Here is a 21626-nt window from a genome sequence, read left to right on the forward strand (position 1 = left end):
TTGATGTGTTCATGCGTGCACATCTGCTCACAGACTCATGTTCATGTTTGTGCTGATGTTCAATGTTTTATGTTATGAGTGCTTAGTGTATATTTAGTTGATGTTTTTCTTAGTTCATATCTTAGATGTTATTACTGTTTTTCTTATACATTTTATTGTTGGATGTAACTGGGACCATGTGTACATAATTTCGCTCCACCACATGTACCACATGAGGTGCGAATGACAATAAAGAAACTCTGACTCTGACTCTGATAAATATAACAGGGCAGAACTTTTAAAACCTTAAAAACAAGCAGTAAAATCTTAAAATCAACCTTAAAAACAAGCAGTAAAATGTTTTCTAGTTGTCGTCAAAAGATGAGCTGCTGCGTTCTGGATGGAAGCGATGCAGAGATGATTTATCTAACAACATACAATGCATTACAAAAGTCCAAATGGGAAGTAGTAAAAGCGTGAATCGCATTTTCAAGGTCCCTAAAAGGGAGGTATGACTTCAGCTAGGCAATGTGTCTTGGAAGAAACTGTGTTTCACAACTGCATTTATCTGTTTGTCTAATTTAAAAGCTCTGTTGAAAATAACTCCCAGATTCCTGACAGTGGAGTGGTTGTATGAAGCCTACGGGGTCAAAAGTGTCAAGGGTGTGATATTTACCAAAGCTGATTACTTCAGTTTTATTTTCATTTAGATTCAGGAAATTTAGTTTCAACCAGACTTTACTATTGTTCAGACACTTCAGTGTTTCCAGTGGAGTGACCCTGTCTGACTTAATGTGCAAATACAACTGAATATCATCGTTGGCATGATTGTTCTGTTTCAAATGGCTCTGATCTCTCTGTGGTCAATATCCATAACGCATATTAGTTGTCTAATGTTTGATCTGATACCCTTTGTCTATCATTGTGACAAGATTAAGCATTTATTTTCCGGTTCCTGTCATGATTCTGCTGTTATGTTGAACCCACATGCAGGCAGAGGAGGAGATCTCGGAGGTAAAATAGGGAAAATAATGTAACAAAACAAAGACTGTCGTGGCAGCAAAACTTACGAGGAAATACACAGGAGCAGGATGACACGGAGGAACCTTGGGGAAACAAAACACGACGCCGTACAGGACGGAAACAAGGAAATGCAGAATATATACTGACGCTAACAAAGAATTACAAACACCTGGGGAAGTACAATGAGGGGCAGGTGCAGCAGGAGTTGACAACATGAGGGAAACACTGTGGAGGGCTGGACAGATGACAAGAAAATCACACACACAGATCCTCTCAGTTTCTTTACGTGTTTATTTCCCACTCATCTCTGCTCGCAGTGACTCTTTGAGCTCAGACGTCCTCACATCTTATCTGATGAGTCTGAAGTAGCCAGACTTTACAAAACAAACAAACCCAATATGTGGGAATAAGATGCTGCTGATCAAAAATTACATAAAACACTAAGAAAACAACACTACAAACATATAAACTACGATATAGTGTAGTGAAAGTGAAAGGTGTATAGTAATCAAATTCATTACATACTAAAAACATTCATTGTGGACTAAATTTTAAAGACAAACCAATCTGATTTGTTCTTGGGTTGGGGTGGGGGGACCTCCTTAACGATTGAGGGTTTGAGCCATATAGACCTCAGACCTCAAATCATGTCTTCCAGGAAATGGTCATCTACAATGTTTGCAAAAATAAGTTGGGGTAGAAATACAGGTGGTGTCACAAGAACGGAGTACCCAGAGCGAAAGGACTGAAGAAATATTCAGACACAAAAGTATCAATTCAGTGCTTTTACTTACAGTGCGGGAGAGGTGGCGCAGAGGTTAGAGAAGGTGGGCATGTGATCGAGATCACCGGTTCAACTCCCAGTACCGACATTATCAAAATGTGGGTGGAAAAGTTGAAACAACCACACCTGCCTCCACCCTCATTTGCCCCACTCTGAGCCCTTGAGCAAGGGCCTGAACTAGACCTGTCACAAAAACAAATTTTGCTAAGCGATTCATTGTCTCAGAAATTATTGCGATAAACGATAATATTGTTTGAAATTTCACAATTAGTAATTATTGTCAAATTTAAGAAGAAATGTTGGTTAATTTTTGTGTTTAGTACCTTTTTTGAATACTGGATGGCAGTATAAGACTTTTTGAACCGAAGGGGATATATATATATATATATATATATATATATATATATATATATATATATGCCTGGAGCCTCATCAGGACACATTGCTTGCAGGTGTGGCAGTATGGCGCCCTCTGGTGACCAAAGACCAACGTGGAACAGGAACTCCCACAGGTGGACTCGAGCATGAAACAAGTCAACTGTCTTTTGAAAATAAATAAAGAATTATAAGAAATTAAAATAAAGAAAAAATTAAAACGCTGTCATGGTCATGTGTTCCGAAGATGTCTGTTGAAGGTGTGGCCCTGACTGACACCAGTAAGAAGAATTTTTTTTTGCCAGGGATTGTTTGATTAAACATCAGATGGAGTCAAATAAAGTGACGTCACAGTTCTGTAGTCAAAATGAAACAGTCCATGACACGTTTAGATTCACAACTATGACACCAAACTACGACATATCTTTGGAATCAGTGGCATAAACCAATATTCTTCTACATAAGTCACAGAAAAAGCAGAAGTTGAAGTGTTGTGCTTAAAATCTGCTTGCCTAAAATATTGTGGGCAACTTCATTTCCACAAAACCAAAAAAGATATATTCTATGAATGAAATCATTGTTGAAAAAGTAGATACAAATGAGCTGGGTGCATGTTGCTGCATCACATCAGTCCCCTCCTGTGACTACTTCACTGCCATGTTCTCTGAGTCTGATTTCTCCATTTTTTTCAGGCTCGGTGACCAGTTTTATAAGGACGCCATTGAGCACTGTCGCAGCTACAACGCTCGCCTCTGTGCAGAGCGGAGCGTGCGGATGCCATTCTTGGACTCACAAACCGGCGTGGCGCAGAACAACTGCTACATCTGGATGGAAAAACACCACCGCCAGCCAGGTGAGACACATGACAGGGCTGAGAGGAAATCTACCTTCTTCCAAAAAAAATTAACTAATAGTGCCATGTGATCCATAAAACTAATTTAAAACCACACAAGTTGGACCAAAGTTCTTGTAATGTCCACTCTTTACTTATGTGACATAAAGATTGTGGTCTAAGAATGGAGGCATGGGTTCATATCCCACTTCTGACACCATGTTACTTATGTGACATAAAGGATGAGGATGCAGCTTCTCTTGCTCCGGCATCTTTATTTTACCTCTTACGTTCAAACAATGCAGTGTTGCCAGGTGAGAAATGTAGGATTATCGTACTAGAGACATAAAATTATCGTATTTTGAGGGAAATTATCGTACACCCATCATAACCAAAATAAATCTATTAATGCACTATAGTAGTGATGAGTCCTCTTCCAGACTGGCTCTACTTCTTCTTTTCTTTTCCTCACTCATGGGGCGAGCGCAGTGGACTATTCAGCCAATCATGGCCGTTGTTCTGAGGCAAACGCATACACGTCACTCGTAGGTAACATTTAGAAAAGCATTTGTTTGTGGACACAGATGTCTTCAGGGTTCACAAAAAAACTCGGACAAACAGTTGCGAGAGACTGGTGACAGCCGATTACAACCACACATTCACGGAATGGTCAAATTATTGTATATTTGGCCTTTTTTGGGATTATTGATCGTACATCAAACAGAGGGCAAAATTGTCGTACAAATGCGATAATTATTGTACACCTGGCAACACTGAAACAATGACTGTACAGTAGTACCCAGGATCCTTTGCGCAATCTCTTAAAGTGACAGTACTTCTGTATTTACCATTCATTACAGTTCTGTTTGATAACTAAAAATGATAAAACATTTCAATAAAATGGGAAAATGGATTGATAATGGAAAATAAGTGAAAATATTAAATTTAGAACACAAACACAATAAGATTGCATGACTGGCTCTACTATAATCAAATGCTTAAGAAAATATAAGTTGTCTCTCCAACTTTAAACCAAACAGGGTCATCCTCAGGTCAGAGGTACAGCATGTGTGTTCAGTTCATAAATATGAAATGTCAAGTCCTGAACCAGAAAAGTCAACTGGAAGACTCACTTGAGGCAGAGTTTCAAAGAAAGTATGAAGTTCCTCACTTGCCCCAAAATCCAACATGGCTGCCCTGTGTGTAACAGGCACACAAAAAGCTGCAGAGATGAACTATTTATTTACACTTTTGCCAAATTTGATTTAATTAAATTTGTTTCCTGTATAATACTAATTAACCTCTCTATAAGGAGCATGTTGCTGCAGTGGTTGAATACATAAAGTTCAGCATGATGCATTGGTATTAGCGTGTATTGTTAGCTTAGCTAGTCAATAAATACAGGTTTTATAATTGTGAAGTTGTGAGTTATATTCCCAAATTCAAGTTTCAACCTTCAAAGCTTGATTGACTGCAGCAATAGTTTTGTGTTTATGATCATTTTAAGTGTATTTTTGTGGAAATGTTAACAATGACTCTTACTTGTGGTAAATACTTCTTTAAACATCCTCCGTTTTGAGAGATTGTTAATATTTTAGTAGAGTGATGAGCTAATGGCTAGTCTGAGTGAGGCCATAGCATAGTTCATGACGTCATTAAACTACATCAATCTAGAAAGTACCCTAGTGGTTCATGCAAACAATGTTTTATTAACCTTTAAATCGTTATTAAATCCACATTGTGGGGGTATTTCAGCTGACATGTTAGAATGTTTCTGCCAGAGGTGCCCCAGGACACAATAGAAATTCTACAGCTAGCCGCTGCTGCTATGTGCATTTGCAAAAACACAGACTTATTTTTGTAAATACCTGTAAAATAAAACTGATGGCGGTGTAGAAAATCATAAAATATTATTTGTATCAACCACTTTGAAAGTTTTGAGATTAAAGCTATTTAGGGATGGCAGCAGTTAACTCCATTTAGTCTTAGCCCTGCTCGGACTAGCTGCTAGCTCGTCAGAACAAAGGTAAATTTTCAAACTGTGGTAAGTCAAAGTGTTATGTACAACAGGTAAGATATTATTTGTTCCTAACATTTCCACATAAGATCACTTCAAAATGCCTAAACTATTGTTTTAAAGCGTTTAAAGAAAATAAAGTTAGGTCATTAACTCTCCGACTTCATAAAATAACCCTCACTTGTTTAGTTTTGAAAAATGTACGAATAAAATTTATTTATTGCTTTAATAAATATTGTTACCGTGAACTTGTCAGGAAAAGCCATGAAAACATCCTGTTAGTACAGTTACTGTACTGTGATTCTTTTCTTTTCACTTTAAGTCTTGAGCTAAGATTACCAGCTGCTTACTGAAATTTAATGTTTTACAGACACGAGACACAAGACAAACTCATACATCTAAAGAACGGCTGCATCCATGTGCAAAAGTTTTAAACCACCTAAAAAGTCAGAGTCAGAGTTTCTTTATTGTCATTCGCACCTCATGTGGTACATGTGGTGGAGCGAAATTATGTACACAGGGTCCCAGTTACATCCAACAATAAAATGTATAAGAAAAACAGTAATAACATCTAAGATATGAACTAAGAAAAACATCAACTAAATATACACCAAGCACTCATAACATAAAACATTACGTTGAATATCAGCACAAACATGAACATGAGTCCGTGTGAGCAGATGAGCATGCATGAACACATCAACATTGAAACAGACCAGTAGCAACATGAAACAGATCAGCAGCAACATGAAACAGATCAGCAGCAACATGATGTGATTTTTTTTCTTCACAATGATTATTCTGAGATTCATGAGTCTAACAGCCTCAGGGTAGAAGCTGTTCCTCAGTCTAGTGGTTCTACACTTAATGCTCCTCAACCTCCTTCCTGAGGGGAGTGGGACAAAAAGTGTGTGTGCTGGGTGAGTGGGGTCCTTCATGATGCAGGTGGCCCTCTTCCTGCATCTGGAGGTGTAGATGTCTGTGATGGTGGGGAGACTGACTCCGACAGACTTCTGTGCAGCCTTCACCACTCTCTGCAAAGCTTTTTTTTCTGCAGCTGTGCAGCCTCCATGCCACACGTTGATTCTGGAGCACAGGATGCTCTCCACTGCACACCTGTAGAAGGAGGTGAGGACTGAGCTTCCCAGACCAGCTCGTCTCAGCCGTCTGAGGAAGTCAAAAGTCCAAAGAAAAACTGCAAGAAAACCTGAAGAAATGGAGTTCAGGACGATTAGAAACAATTCAAAGAAAGTCTGACTGAGGGATGAATCAAGACTTGTGCACAGTACTTTAAATGTAGCCTCCTCCAATAAATAGTCCTTCAGTCCACCTCTCCTATAAATATGTTTCACCGACGTATGGAGCAGTCAGAAATCGTTATGTACATGTGGTTCGTCCATAGAGCCGAGGGGAGCGATCCGCTCCCTGCTGAGACATGGACAGAAATAGCCCGCTCTCCGTCTTGAATGCAAACCCCTTCAGGCCACACCCTATACTTTGTGGCCGACCTAACTCGCATTATATTCATTTATTCTGGTTTTATCCCTCTCCCTCCTTCGCCTGCATTTTATTTTCTGTTCCTCTGCTCATGCAGACATAAAACCTCTCTTCCTTCCACCAAGCTGCAGTAGACTCTGATTAAAAGTGGAGGCGTGATGTTTATAGGAAGATAATTATATACCTTGTCTCTAATATCTTGTACGTTTAAAATAAACTTCATTTTGTGGGTGTTATTTGCTTGGGGAAAAAAAAAATCCAACAAATTAATTTAAAAAAATTGTCTCTGAGAGCAGGATGGTTTTTTTTTCTGAAAAGTCACAGATTATTAGTCTTAATACAGGTGGAATCAATACACGTTACTGTAAAAGTGTTACCTGAAACAAGTCTTGGCTTGGGTGTGTATTTCTGTGTTAATCAGTGGTGTACTCTATGCAATATGCAGGTACACAGAGTATACCCACTAGAAACGCATGGGAATTTCAGTATACCCACTTAAAAGTGCCCAATGACACGAGCCCATATCATGTATCAGCAATGATACATGATATGGGCTCGTGTCATTGTCAACACATCTGGAACATTTTATAGACACATTGATTTGGTTCAACCTGTTTTTTGTATAATTAATTATTCTGTACTTACTACTTAGTACTAGAACGTTTTGCTTTGATACTGCTTTATAAATTTTATAACATGTTTTTAATACAAAGCCAACTGTTGTACAGAGTTTGTTGTTCATTTATTCAAATAAAAGCATCAGAGAAATTTGGAAATGTTCAATATGCTTAAAAATCAAAATAAATTAACAATGACATTGTACTAACTGGTATACTTTGGTTTCTAAGCACAGTATGCCCAGTACAAAAATGTAGACTACACCACTGGTGTTAATGACTGTGTTTGTGTGTGTGAAGAGGACTTTGTGCAGGGCTTGTTAAAATGTTATATATATATATATACATACTGTATATATATGTTTGTGGGTGTGTGTTTGTCCAGGCCAGGCCGCAGGACAGATGTATACGTACCCTGCTCGCTGCTGGAGAAAGAAGAGGCGACTCCACCCTCCCCTGGATCCCCAGCTCCGCCTGTGTGAGCTTCGATTAGGTAAGACAACCCCCCTCCCCATGATGGGTGCAGTGTAAAACAGTACTCACCCACAGTTACACAACAAAATCCATTCTAACTTGTATATCTTTTGACTTTTTGCAAACTGCTCTCACTTCATAAACAACTTGCATCATTTCTCTTGATATCTGGCCATCTGGCTCTGGTTAGCCTCGCTCTCACCAGGTCTCCAGGTTCATTCTCTCCCTTGAATCAATGCCCCCTCTCACTGTTCCGGCGCTGCACACACACACATGCAGATACCTCACACACATGACTTTTGCTCCCCGCTGCAGCTCAGAAGCACCCTGTCTGGGCCTCACTAATCATTCGTCCACGATGCATTAAAAACGAAGTCGTATGAGGTGACCGTGTGCGCTTTATGTTGTGCATCCATGCCTGCGTACAGTGTTTGTGTTTTAGCAACGGAATGCTCAAGAACCCGATAAGAGGAAAATAAAAGCATGTCTTTGTTTCGGCTTTTCCTCTTCATTGTTTCCCTCTTTCCGTCTCCCAAATGCAATATAATCCTCCTGAGCTTACTCTACAAAAACGATTGCTCTTTAAGCCGAGGAAAGGGGGTTCTTCTAGTTGAAGTAAAAAAATAAAACAAAAAAATAAAATACAAAACTCACCTGAGCTGCAACTGAGCAGCCGACCAAAGTAAATAACAGGAAACAAAACCAGCAGCAAATTGTAGAGAACAAGAAAAATCTGGAATTTCTCTTCAGCTGAGAGTAAAAAAAAGAAGAAATTTTTCCATTTTCATATTAAGATATTCAGACGTCTGTAATAAAACACAGAACTGAGAGTTCTTTTCTCCCGGGCTTTGTCAAATGCTTTATGTTTATGTAATGCATCATGCACAGAGATTTGTCTGCGTGCCCGGGTGCAAACAGTGGATCTGTCACAAGACTGCTTCAAAACAGGATTTATTTCTCTGCATGTGTTCATCCTTTTCTTTGTGTTTTGGGTGTCAGAGACTCTGGAGCCAGTTTGCTTTCTTTAATATAAACCAAAAATGACATAAGACTCAAACAAATGCATTAAACTACATTTTATACCGACGTTGTTTAAAAAATTAGCAGACTGAATACAAATAGTTTGTAAAAAAACAACACATTAAATCTGAAAACAGAGACATGTGTACCCTCATGAGTTTGATGACAGCAGTATACTAGAAGACTCGAAAAAGTGGCGACAAAAAACGGAGACATTTGGAGTAAATAATAGAAAAAAAACTTGCTTGTAGATCTTCACTTTGATAATTTTGTGAAAGTCAGCCACATGGATGGAATTAAAAACAGCTCAAAACAGGCTTTTAGGATTACAAATGGACTGAAATTAATGGGAAAGACTATTAGCTCAGATAAATCTGAAGAAAAATCTGTATTTAGTGGCTGTCATGGCTGAAATCACTGCATTAAATGACCATCCCTGTTTTTTTTCATTCATTCATTCAACCTTTATTTACACAGATAAATCACACTGGGCTTCCAAGACTCATTTACAAGTGAGACCTGTTTAGACAGACAAAAAGTAATGAATGTGACACATGTACAGGATTTGGAGGCAACAAAAATTTTCTAACAGACTCTCACTCCTTGGCCGACGAGAGATAGCCTGAGATTGAAAAAAACACCCCGCGCATAAGCACATAGCGACACAGACATTCCGCAGGGGAGGGGAGACGACAAGAGCGGTGAGCGTGTCCAAGGACACACCAGAGGCACTGTAGGAGTTCTGATAAGAATGGTACAATCAGTCAGTTCTCTCTGGTGAGGTCCGTGAACACTCTCGAGGGGTGCCGAGGTCGACCTAGGACAGTTAGCAGAAATCACGTGACGGTACAACACTGCATGACGTTTAGGTATCCTACTCCTCCACAAAACACAAAAGTTCGATAAGTACCTTTCAGGCTCAGCAGAAGGCTTCACTCTCTTTTTTTCCTGAATGCATCCCTGCGTTATGGTTAGTCTGCTTTTAAAATTTCAAGGGGTGAGGACAGAGATGCTGCAGCAGGTTCATCTCAGCAAAAGATAACGGAGGTGTCGGGGAAACAACAGGATTTAATCAAGAGTCGCAGTGTTCCACTGATGGATCGCTCGGTATATATTAGTTTTACGGATGTCCCAATTTTGAACAGCAACCAGACGTTTGTTAATTACTAACTACACCTGCACACCGACGCTAGCTCGTTTTTTTTTTTTTTTTTTTTTACTGGTAATGTTTCTGTTGAACCTGAAGTTTAGAGAAATAACCTTCTGACTGCCTCACAGCTCAAACACTCACGACCCATTTGAAACGTCTGACCGTTTGAGGTAACACAAATAAAGTGCACTTCATGGTACAATCTAACACGCACCTTACACATTGAAACACAACAACGCTCAGGCCTGAGATGATCTCAGAGTTCCCAAAAATTAGCTCCAGAGGCTAAAAGTTGAGATGCACTGCTGGTCTTGTAAATGAGATTATTCAGAACATATTTGCTTTGAACATTTGTTGACTTGATTTGTTGAGAAGTTTAGAATTTCACACTGCGGGGAAATAAATTATGAATAAAAACACACACAGTTTGCAATATTTAGAGGCACATACGAACTACTTTTGTTTCCCTTATTGTTTCTTCACGCTATGTCTACAGAAGCAGAACTGGCCCCCAAGCGTGAGGGTCCCCCAGTTGAGGCGACAGCCTTGGAGGCCCTCCTGAAGGCTGACAGTCAGCTGGAGAATAAAAAAAACAGCCTCTGTAAGGAGGAGGAGACGCTGCTGGAAATTCAGGTGATGTTTAAAAATGTACTCTCATTTTAAAAGGAAGTTAAAATAACATGAATCCCAAACACGTCAGGGTGGTTTTGCTTTCCTCAACACGAGAATTAGCTTTAAGACTTTTCATCATATGTTCATGTTTTAACAAAATGTGCTACGTTCTGTAATATTAAAGCTAGATGAAGCTTCTGCCCGGCTTTGCAACATCAAAGAGCGTAAATATGCCGAACGGCCATGTTTTCTTTGTTCACCACCTTTTCTTTTTGTTTTCTTGCCAATTTTTTCTTTGATGTAACCTTTTGTGTGTGATTCTATGATGTAGAAAGTGCTGGAGGCAGAGGAAAATGTGGACAGTTTTCACGATGACGATGAGCTTGAACTTGATACGCCAAAGAGAAAGAACAAGAACAGAGGAAAAGTGAGTGGCAGACAAAAGAACAAAACACAACACTGGTTTAATTATCGCTGGAAAATATGCATGGTAGTATAGTTTACGTACACTCGTGAAAAGGTGTACGTAAGGTCATAATTATTTGGGACTTTTAGTCATTTATTTAAACCATTATTTATGTGGAATAATTAAACATCTTCAATGATTTTTTTTTAACCAAGAACTCGGTGCAATACTTTGAGTTTATGCTGACTTGACGTGAAGAATTTAGAGGTAGTCCTTAATTATTCCATCTGCTTTGTGCAGTCTACCTGTACCACAGCATGATGCTACCACCATCATGCTTCACAGCGCTCTTAGGCATACCATACCACTTTATTTATAAAGCACTTAAAACAGCAACAAGTCCAACCAAAGTGCTGTACAGCAGAAACAAACAAGCAAAAAACACAGCAAAAAAATACATAGATCCAAATGGAAGACTATAATAACTAAATGGCTAACATTGTGGAATACAGACAGATAAAGAACAAATCACACAGTGTCAAAAGCCAGGGAATAAAAGTGAGTTTTTAAGTGAGACTTTGGGTGTTTTCACACCAGCCTTGTTTAGTCCGCTTTAATCGAACTCTTGTCCGTTTGCCTAAAAAGTCCGGTTCATTTGGGGCGGTGTGAATGTGCAATCGAACTCTGATGCGGATCAAAAAAGCGAATCCTGCTCCGCTTAAAAGCCTAGGTCTCGATTCAGTTGAACTGAACTCTGGCACGGCTTGAATGCATATGCGGATGCAAGTGGAGTGAAGACTGCTCCAAAAGCAGAAAGTGGACTACAGCACAGGGAATTCTGGGTAAATACAACCAAAACAAACGTGCATTTCTACCACTATCAAATTCTACCACCACATTGCTGAGACCATTGTTATAAAATGCTTGTTTGGCACATGCGCCACAGACAAAACAGAAATCCTAAAACCGCAAAAATTTGACGCCACTCCATTTTTGTTTATAGAAGAAGTAAGTTGCGCTCAGTGTCTTCTTCAGAGGTTTTCTTGTTGTTTCCTTCAGTAGTTCTTGGTGCAGCACCACCACAGTGGGAACAGGTTGCTCAAACGGTTTGCCTCGACTGACGCAGTGCAGTGTGAATGCGAACTGCATCAGCTGAAAAGGTAACAAATGTTCCAATTTTGGTCCCCAATCGAACTGGGCCTACCGGACTATCAGGTGTGAGAACACCCTTAAAAACAGTGAGAGAAGGAGCCTGTCTGAAAAGTCATTCCACGCATATGCGTCGCAACAATTATATGTGACGGGGACGTGTCACCCTCACATTTTAAAAAATATTGGTTATATTTACCATAAAATATTAGTTCACCCAGCACTGTTTCTGTTTTTTGTGAACAAATCCATTCCACCTGATCAATAGGAGAATACTCAAACCACTAAAAGTCCACTCCAGGTTTTCCTGGTTACCTACAACAAGTCAACACACCGCATGCAGTGTTTCCTCTAGGTCACTTGACAGGACGGGGGCAGGAGGGGGAGACACCTCTGTGTTACATGCTAGCTTTGCACTGTTCTGTCTGGAACAGGTCCATCTTGTAAATGAGTCCTCGTGGCTCAATGAGGCTAGCTTGTAAAAATAAAGGTTGAATGAAAAAGCACCTTGTTAGTGTGGGCAGTTGTTGACTGGGGTGGGGGTTAGGATGCCTGAAAGAAGTGGAGCGCTACGTCTGTAGCATCTTAGCTAGCACATATGTATTTTGTGCCGCTAGCTTAGTGCTATGTTAGTGCAGGCAGTTGTCTACCGGGGTGGGGGTGGAAGCATTGTGCCATGCTCTCTAATATAGTTATTGACTCAAGTGTTTACTTGTGTAGGTAAACATAGATGGTTAACAACCTGTTGAAATACACCAGAATGTATAAAATGGCATCTACTTTATTCAAAATTTTCTGGTGGAGGACACCCAGACCCCCCCACCAGTGTGCCCCCTCACATTACAAATGCTTCTGACACCAATGCTCTTAGGTTTGAAAGCCTTACCTTGACTCCTCCAAACATGCTTCTTCTTCTTCTTGACAAACATCTCAATCTTTGTCTGGTCTGACTAAGTTTTCTCCAGAAGACATCTGAGCATGAAAGTGTGGCTTTTGGAGCAGGAGCTTCTTTCTTGGTTATCTCGCCCTCAGTTCATGATGGTGTAAAACTGTCTTCATCGTGGACAGAGACACCAGTGTGTCCAGCTGTTCCCAGTTCATGTCAGGCCTTGGTGATTCCAGTGTTGTTCCTGAACACCTCAACCATTCTGTCATCTGAGGGTGACAGCTTGGGTTTTGTCCTGACCTTGGTAAAGTGGTAATAAGTTGTACTTACTGTAGGTACAGTTGTTTGAATGGAGGATCTTGGAGCTCAACTTGTTTAGAAAAAGCTCCAAAAGACTTTCCCAATTTTGGTAAACTTACATTTCTCTTTCTTTGATTGTTGTCAAGTTCCTTGGATTTTCCAACTTGCTAAAAGTGTTTCAAACAAACACTTTTCTGGCTGGTAAAGAAAAACTATTTGTTTAAATTATTATTATTATTATTTAACCTTTAATTAACCAGGCAAATCCCATTAAGATCACAGATCTCTTTTGCAAGGGAGGTCTGGGCCTCAAGGCGGCCTAGCATGCATGTTTTTGGACTGTGGAAAAACCCGGAGTACCCAGAGAAAACCCACACAAATACGAGGAGAACATGGAAACACCACACAGAAAGACCCCGGGTCCAAACTGGGAATTGAACCCAGGATCTTCTTCTTGCTATGAGGCAACAGTGCTAACCACTTTTCCATTGCTAATAAAAGTTGCAGTCAACTATAATCACTAATGCAAATTTAGTAACCTTTGGTTTTGTTGTTCAAATACATTTTAGAACCTTCATCAGTACCACATATTTAAAGAAATGAGTTCAGGATCTATATGTCTGACGTTGACCTTGTGCGGATTAAAGAAACCCCACAATAAGTTCAATCTAGTGCACCCAGTTCTTGTTTTTTTTTTAATCAGTGAAGTTGTAAGTATAACCATTCCACCCTGGAAAATACTGGTTTAAATAAATCACTGAAAGCTCCAAATTATTATGACATTTGCGCCCATTCTGAATGAGTTGTTTCCTTTCAGAGCAGAGGGTCAACTCGCAGGAGGACAGAAACTGTTAACGTCGACGACCAGGATAAACCTTACGTCTGTGACAGTAAGAACAAATACTTTGCGTACCATACCATCCTGTTTAGATACAAAGTCAAACTCAGTGTTTTTCAAAATGAAAAGTTCTTGTTAGACAAAAAGTATTGAAAAAACATTCGAAATGTACGTTTCTCACATCTTTTAACGATAGCCTTCTGTTTGACTGGTCCTGACATCAGTTTTCTTCAGCATGAAAAAAAAAGAGAGTTTGCTGTTTCTGCAGATTTGACTAGCATGCCACTGTTTCTTGGACAGAATCCCTCAGGATTAGATTACTGTCGGGGGATGGGGGGGATAGAGATGCTGACTGAAACAGAAGAATGTCATCTTCATTTTATGTCTCGTTCTATCTTTCCGTTATCGTTTGCCTGTGTGTGTCTCCTCTGTTCCAGATAGATACAAACAAAAGCATAACTCAAAAAAGGCTGAAGAAGGTATCGAAACGTGTCCCTGTCTTTTATTTACAAGCCGCTTCTTAAACTCTCATCACAATCAGCCTTTTTGCTAGCTGGCCTCTGCTGTGGCTGAGTGAGCTCTGTAAATGCTGCCTGTGCAGGTTTCCCTTCATGAACTCGGTGCGAGCGCCGCATGACACTAACGCTACGCTGTCGCAAACGTTGCTTCTGTAGAAGCTCTGCTGATGCTGCACTGAGGGATTCATGTTTCATGTGTTTAAGGCCATAGTTAGATTTAAAAAATATTCCATCAGTAGAAGTATTTACAGAGTGCATTTATTTATTAACCTTTCATTCCTTTATAAAGGCTAGTAATGGAGATTGTAATGGAATTTTCCTGTCAAACTAAATTGTAAGCAGAAATGGCTGCAGCAGTGAATCAGTCAAGAACTGTTTGTATTAAGTATATTAATCGGCTCACTGTAAAGACTTCTATATGATACCAAGAAGCATAGAGAATGAGGGTTTGTAAAGTTAGCACAAAAAGTTTGCATATCAGCTCACAGTTTTTAAATATCTGACTTATTCAGTAGTTACTAATAAACCTTTTTATTAAATTCCCTAGTTCTTAGCGTTGCTTCAAGTTAATACACTCACTGACTAAAAAAGGTTTAGCACCCAGACTGAGTGGTGGAAATGAAGTAAAACTGTACATGTTGAAAAGTTACTGGATCTAACTGTGTTGCAGTGGTTTCCATATCAGACATGCATAACCCTTCCCACACTCTTGCAATGTTCTAAACTCTAGAACCTACGTTTTAACAACATGCGTTGTACTGTACAGTAGCCAATTCAAAATTTTATATGGGTACTCACCAGCCTTGGTCCGGTTCTGATCGGCTCTCTGCAGCCGTTAAGCACAAAGACACTTTTGAGAGGCTTCCTGGGCTGGCAAGCAGCGCTCAGATTGACTGACGAGGCTGGAAGTAGTCCTGTTCCAATTCCCGGTTGGTTCTGTATGGCTTTCTGCATCCACGGAGCGCGAAGTCACGATGAATAAGGATCGAACTTTTTAGCCAGGTTCGGATCGGATCAAAGCTTTCTGTCCATTTTGGCAGAAAGCAGTGGCCGGAAACACTGTTGGCTTCTGGGTAGTGTAGTTATTTGGTGTTACGGTGTAGGTTTATTGAAAGAAAACTACAAAATGGCAGCGCCTGTTGTTTCGTTAACTTTTTATCCCATATCGTCCCAATCACGTGAGTTATATTAAAGTTGACAATCGTTGAAAAACCGCAAAAGAACAAGTCTGCGAAAGTCGAACTGCGAAGTAGCGAGGGACTACTGTAGTTACAATGGTTTATACTTGGCTTTTCTATATCAAGTCAGCAGTGGTGGGCACAGTTCCACTCATCTGCTAACAGCTAATAGCTTTTCGTTTAGCAAACATTTTGGCTAACTTTGGAAACCGTTTGCGGACCGGTTAGTTTTCAGTTTTCTTCATGATAACACAGAGCTAAGATTGATAGATTGATTGCTGAACATGCTACAGTACCACTCTTCATCAGACCATGCTTCTGAGCTATGGCACCACACCAAATGCAACTGCCTCTGCTCTGGCGTTAATGGCAGCGTACACATGGGACAGTGAACCCGTCCCATGTGTACGCTGCTGGTGCTGAATGACAACATGTTGGAAAGTTTGTGTGTTGCCTGTTTTTCTGTTTGTACAGCACTTTGGTTGGCTTGTCGCTGTGTAAGTGCTCTATAAATAAAATGGTATGGCATGGTATGGTATGGAAAGAACCCAACACGTGTGTCTGAATTGCAGGTGCAAATGTCACAGGATTCTGCTTTTCTTGGCCCACAATTCAACAATCATCCATTAGTGTGGTTTGTCTTGGGTGACCAGAACCTTCACAACATGTGCGGGTGTCTTTGCATTCCTGTTGGTTCCATCATCGGGCCACTGTGACATCAGAATGCCCAGTTCCACTCATACCATCAATGTGACCCTCATCAATCCCCATCAATTGCTGTATCGATGATAGACTATGCGTCTTCTGACCATCAAACACTGCTTTGACTGACTGTCAGATGCTCCAGCAACTGCCTGATAACACTACCACTCCACTCCTGATGCTAATACTTATCCTTTCTAATACCTGCTCTATACGTACCAACAAATCACATTATTTATACATCCATTGCTGATTTATAGGTATAGCAGATTATGTCCAAACGGAACCATTTGTTCTGTGTGTTTAACATTTTTTGTCAGTGAGTGTCATAGAAAGTATTGTTTGTTTAAAACTAAGTTTTAGCAACATGCTTTACCTGGTCATTTAACTAGACTTTATTGGGAATTTTCCATCAAGAGAAGAGGGAATTCCTTTGTTTCTCAATTAATCACAAGGTTTTATGTTTCAGCTTTATTTTGTCTTAAATGTATTATTTTAAAGTAACAATATGTTCTTTACTTCATATGAAGCCAATGAAAATTTTCTTTTATCTTTTCTCACCTTGTATCTCTAATGAACCCGTGACCTTTTGCCTACAGTCTGTGGAAAGCGCTACAAGAACCGTCCGGGCCTGAGCTACCATTACACCCACACTCACCTGGCCGAGGAGGAAGGTGAGGAGGAGAAGGAAACAGAGATGGTTCCGCCTTCTCCACCAAGTCTGGACAACCACAAACGTAAGATGCTGACCTTTCATTAGACTTTACTAAAGATTTCCACAAGTGAACGCTCAAAAACCTCCCAATGCACATAGTCAAATATTTTCAGATAACCCATGTAACTTCATCGTTCCCAATGTCTTCTTCTCCTCATGTGTGCCTGTTGCTGCTGGCAGCTCAAAAAGGCTCAGATGGTGCAGTTATCCCCAACGACTACTGTGACTTCTGCCTGGGAGACCAGGACTCAAACAGGAAAACGGGGCAGGCAGAGGAGCTGGTGTCCTGCTCAGACTGTGGACGATCTGGTGAGTCTGCTACTCAAGAACTTAACAATAAAGCATTTTTATTCCCCTACGCTTTAAAAGAACAAGAGAGGATCAGCAGCACTAATCATACCTTCTAAACTGTATTAAACAGTGATGTGCGGTGATGTTTGTGACAGGTGAGGCACTGATCGTCTGGAATCGGATGTTCACGTATATGAACCCAAAATAGAAGCTTATATTTCAATTTAGCCTCTTTTTTCTTTTAAAAAGGCATCTAATTATGCTTTAATGAACTGTTCAACAATGATGGCAAGAAAAACAAAATATTGAATGTAAAGTCAAACTATTTTTTTTATGGGGGGGTCCTCTTTAAAAAAAAAAAAAAGACGTATTATATTATCTTTACTTTAAAATGAAGTCCACGCGCCTATCCTTCTCCACGAATATCTCCGTTACTCTGTTGTAAAACTCGTTGTGGTTTGCCTTCACTTTTAAAAGTCTGGCTGCTTCAAAGGAGATAATCGCCAAGGAAGAAAGTCTCTAATACCTTCTGTTTCGACTGAAAATTGAGTTTAGAATTTTTTTTTAGTTTTGAGATATGATCTTCCATTTTGTCTAAACAAATTTAAACAAGTGTACCATTATAGATTTGCTTCACCCCCGCCTCTCTGCGTAACAGACAAACGCACAGCGACTGCACCTGCTTCATTGTCCCTATGGGGCAGCACTGCCCCCTATTGGTGTGGCACATTACTTTCATCCTTAACCTATGTATTTTCACCGTGCATTTATGACCGATTAGAAAGAAGAAATATGTCACACACATTCATTCAATATATTAGACAGACTGTAGAACATCAACATGTGTAGCACATGTGTAATCAAACATATATAATGGCAATTTAAAGAGAGACAGCAATGGGCATGCACCAACCACCTACTTCATATATTGTATGACACAGCGCCCCCAGAGGTGAATCTGAGCACTACACTGCCTCACCCAGTGCATTTCTTCCATGTTTGAGCAGGCAATGCGTAAATAATGCAATTTTGACCATTGAAGTGTTGAAAGAATTCAGAAAACAGTTTTATCAAACACTTTTATAGAAAAGTCAAGGGGTCACATGTATTTTCTCTTATCATTTTTAGTATTTTACTTGTCATGATGACAGGTGAGTCACTGCCTCACCTGCCTCCCCTGACTGCACGTCACTGGTATTAAATCTTTTCTTTAAAACTTGAGTGTTTGGCAGTTGTTTTTTCTTTGCAAGTCAGACTTTACTTTAATTCTGCTTCCTACTTCTTTTATTTGTTCACCTTTATTCCTCTTATCCACAGTCTTCTAGTGAATTATTTTGCTGTAAATGCCACCAATATAATGCGGTTGAAAATTCTGTAACAAATAAATATTGTGTGATGCACATCACATTGGCAAACATGGCAGTTTTTCAAGGATTCATGGAAGGCAAATTAGTTGATTCAGCTATTAAAAGTTTGATAAAGTCTATAAATATATATTTTTATCAAGGCTTTGTCTTGAGGTACTTATGTACAATTTAGTAAGTATTTGAGTTGTTGGTAAAAAGAGTTTTCAAGTTGCTTCACTGTCTTTGCAGTGGGTTGTCAGTGAGCCAGCTGCAACAAACTGATGGAAAGCTGTATTTTCTTTTGCAAACAAATATATACTATAATTAGCCTCTTTATTTGTGGGGTTTATTTAAGCATGCACCTCAAACATCATTTCTCCTTCCCCCTCAGTTTCCAGTTTGAGTCGGATCTGTCGGACATCTCAGCAAAATATTTTTCCAACTGTCCGCAGATCGAAAGCATAATATTTGTTTCGGCAAATAAGCTTATTAGCATAGCAGCACTACAGTGTGGTGTTGTCTTTGTTGCTCTGATAATGTCTTCATGTAGCTGGAAGAGGAGGCGTGAGGAAGGATGAGAGGAAGCGAAGTGCTCTTGACTTGAGGAACTGTTTGACGTCGGCTCAGACAGCGAGACGTCCACGTTTCACAGCTTTGGAAGATGCAGAACTGGAGGGCGTTGTGTTTTCAGACCCTGAAGATGTTGCTGACAGCTGGACATCAGCGAAGTGAAACACACTCAAAGCTTTTGACTTCAGTAAACGTTAAAACACAGACGGCAGTGGCAGAACTTTAGGATAAACCTTTGAACTTGTGGAAGAGATTCATAAAGTTTTAACCGACTTCTGGGAAAATCTGTCTCTTGTGGGTGGATATTGTTCCTTACTTTGCACATGGATTCTGTTTTATCAGGACATTTTTTCCACATATTAAAATCCCACCATATTTGCTAACTTATGCAAGACAATCTGCATAATAAATGGAATTTTTTTTAATTAAATGTAGTCTTCAAAACTGGTTTAAACAGTGGACCTGAGAATGAGCATCATGATGAACGAATCACTTTGCAGAATGAAGGATGCTCTGAAATTGTTGAGCCATGTCCTTAACATGAAGGACAGAAAGCCGCGGGGTGGGAGCAGTTGTCAACGCCACTCTTGCTCTGTCTGGAAGGAATCAATCCTTATTTTTTATCAGTGGACACTCTGAAAGAAGGCTTACCTGCTTTGGTTTCTATTTAATCTGCCTTGTTTTTATTTTTGTCAATTAAAAAAAATCAAGTTTTAACTATGTTAACATGTTCGTATAATTCCTGTATATAATTATACAGTGAACACTGAGGCTCAGAATATCCAACTTGGACCTGCGATGAGAGAACTGTAAGGTGAGCACCAGAGAGATTCATTATTTATTCTTTTGAATGAAGCAATGTCAGGATCTGAAAGGATTTCAGTAAAAACAGGAGCACAAATATGCAATTTTTATGAGCAAATACATGTTAGGAATTTATCAAATGCAGACAAGTATTCAAATGATTCTTCTTGTTCTTTTCTTTAATTATGGCATCAGTTTGACGTTTTATTCTTTACATTTCCCCTCATCAGGCCTTCTTTATTCACTCATCACTGAGATAAAAGCTGGGATCCTAGTGTGTCAAGCTTGGACGTATGGATGTTTTCTTTTTTTTTTTTATTTCTTATTGCAACGCCACCTTAGGACTTTCACCCAAGGAAATAATTTATACACATAAAGGCACTTAGGTTCGTTTATGAGAAAGCAGGACACTGTGTTCCAAGCTAAAATGTAATTTTTATTAAGACAAGTTAAAAAAAAAATTGAATGGAGGCAATAATGATAGACACAAAAAAAAGTTTAACGAAGGCTGAGGCTTTCCGGTGATCGGTCATCTAAACAGAAAAATGGATTAAGGCAACGCAAAACAGGAATTCACCCAAAGTTGTGATACACGGCACATAAGGGGATGAAAACCAACACCAGACTGGACTGCCACCTTCAACCTGAGACATACAGTGCCTTGCAAAAGTATTCGTCCCCTTGAACTTTTCAACCTTTTGCCACATTTCAGGCTTCAAACATAAAGATATAAAATTAAAATATTTTGTGAAGAATCAACAACAAGTGGGACACAATCGTGAAGTGGAATGAAATTTATTGGATGTGTCAAACTTTTTTAACAAATAAAAAACTGAAAAGTGGGGCGTGCAATATTATTCGGCCCCTTTACTTTCAGTGCAGCAAACTCACTCCAGAAGTTCAGTGAGGATCTATGAATGATCCAATGTTGTCCCAAATGACTGATGATGATAAATAGAATCCACCTGTTTGTAATCAAGTCTCCGTATAAATGCACCTGCTCTGTGATAGTCTCAGGGTTCTGTTCAAAGCAGAGAGCATCATGAAGACCAAGGAACACACCAGGCAGGTCTGAGATACTGTTGTGGAGAAGTTTAAAGCCGGATTTGGATACAAAAAGATTTCCCAAGCTTTAAACATCCCAAGGAGCACTGTGCAAGCAATCATATTGAAATGGAAGGAGTATCAGACCACTGCAAATGTACCAAGACCCGGCTGTCCCTCTAAACTTTCATCTCGAACAAGGAGAAGACTGATCAGAGATGCAGCCAAGAGGCCCATGATCACTCTGGATGAACTGCAGAGATCTACAGCTGAGGTGGGAGAGTCTGTCCATAGGACAACAATCAGTCGTACACTGCACAAATCTGACCTTTATGGAAGAGTGGCAAGAAGAAAGTCATTTCTCAAAGATATCCATAGAAAGTGTTGTTTAAAGTTTGTCACAAGCACCTGGGAGACACACCAAACATGTGGAAGAAGGTGCTCTGGTCACATGAAACCAAAATCGAACTGTTTGGCCACAATGCAAAACGATATGTTT

At 39.7% G+C, this 21626-nt stretch overlaps 1 protein-coding gene across 1 annotated transcript in view; it reads left to right on the forward strand.

Annotated features, from left to right (window-relative positions):
- dpf3 (D4, zinc and double PHD fingers, family 3) overlaps positions 1–21626 on the forward strand; it is a 36097-nt gene that overhangs the window by 8628 nt on the left and 5843 nt on the right. Inside the window, exons 2-8 of the mRNA XM_037685365.1 lie at positions 2854–3014; positions 7510–7617; positions 10265–10401; positions 10712–10807; positions 13939–14011; positions 16957–17094; positions 17253–17381. Of these exons, the coding sequence (XP_037541293.1) occupies positions 2854–3014; positions 7510–7617; positions 10265–10401; positions 10712–10807; positions 13939–14011; positions 16957–17094; positions 17253–17381 (842 nt within the window). The remainder of the gene's footprint in view (positions 1–2853; positions 3015–7509; positions 7618–10264; positions 10402–10711; positions 10808–13938; positions 14012–16956; positions 17095–17252; positions 17382–21626) is intronic.

This window comes from Nematolebias whitei, chromosome 12 (genome assembly GCF_014905685.2).
Source record: "Nematolebias whitei isolate Nwh7 chromosome 12, NemWhi1, whole genome shotgun sequence".
NCBI lineage: Eukaryota > Metazoa > Chordata > Actinopteri > Cyprinodontiformes > Rivulidae > Nematolebias > Nematolebias whitei.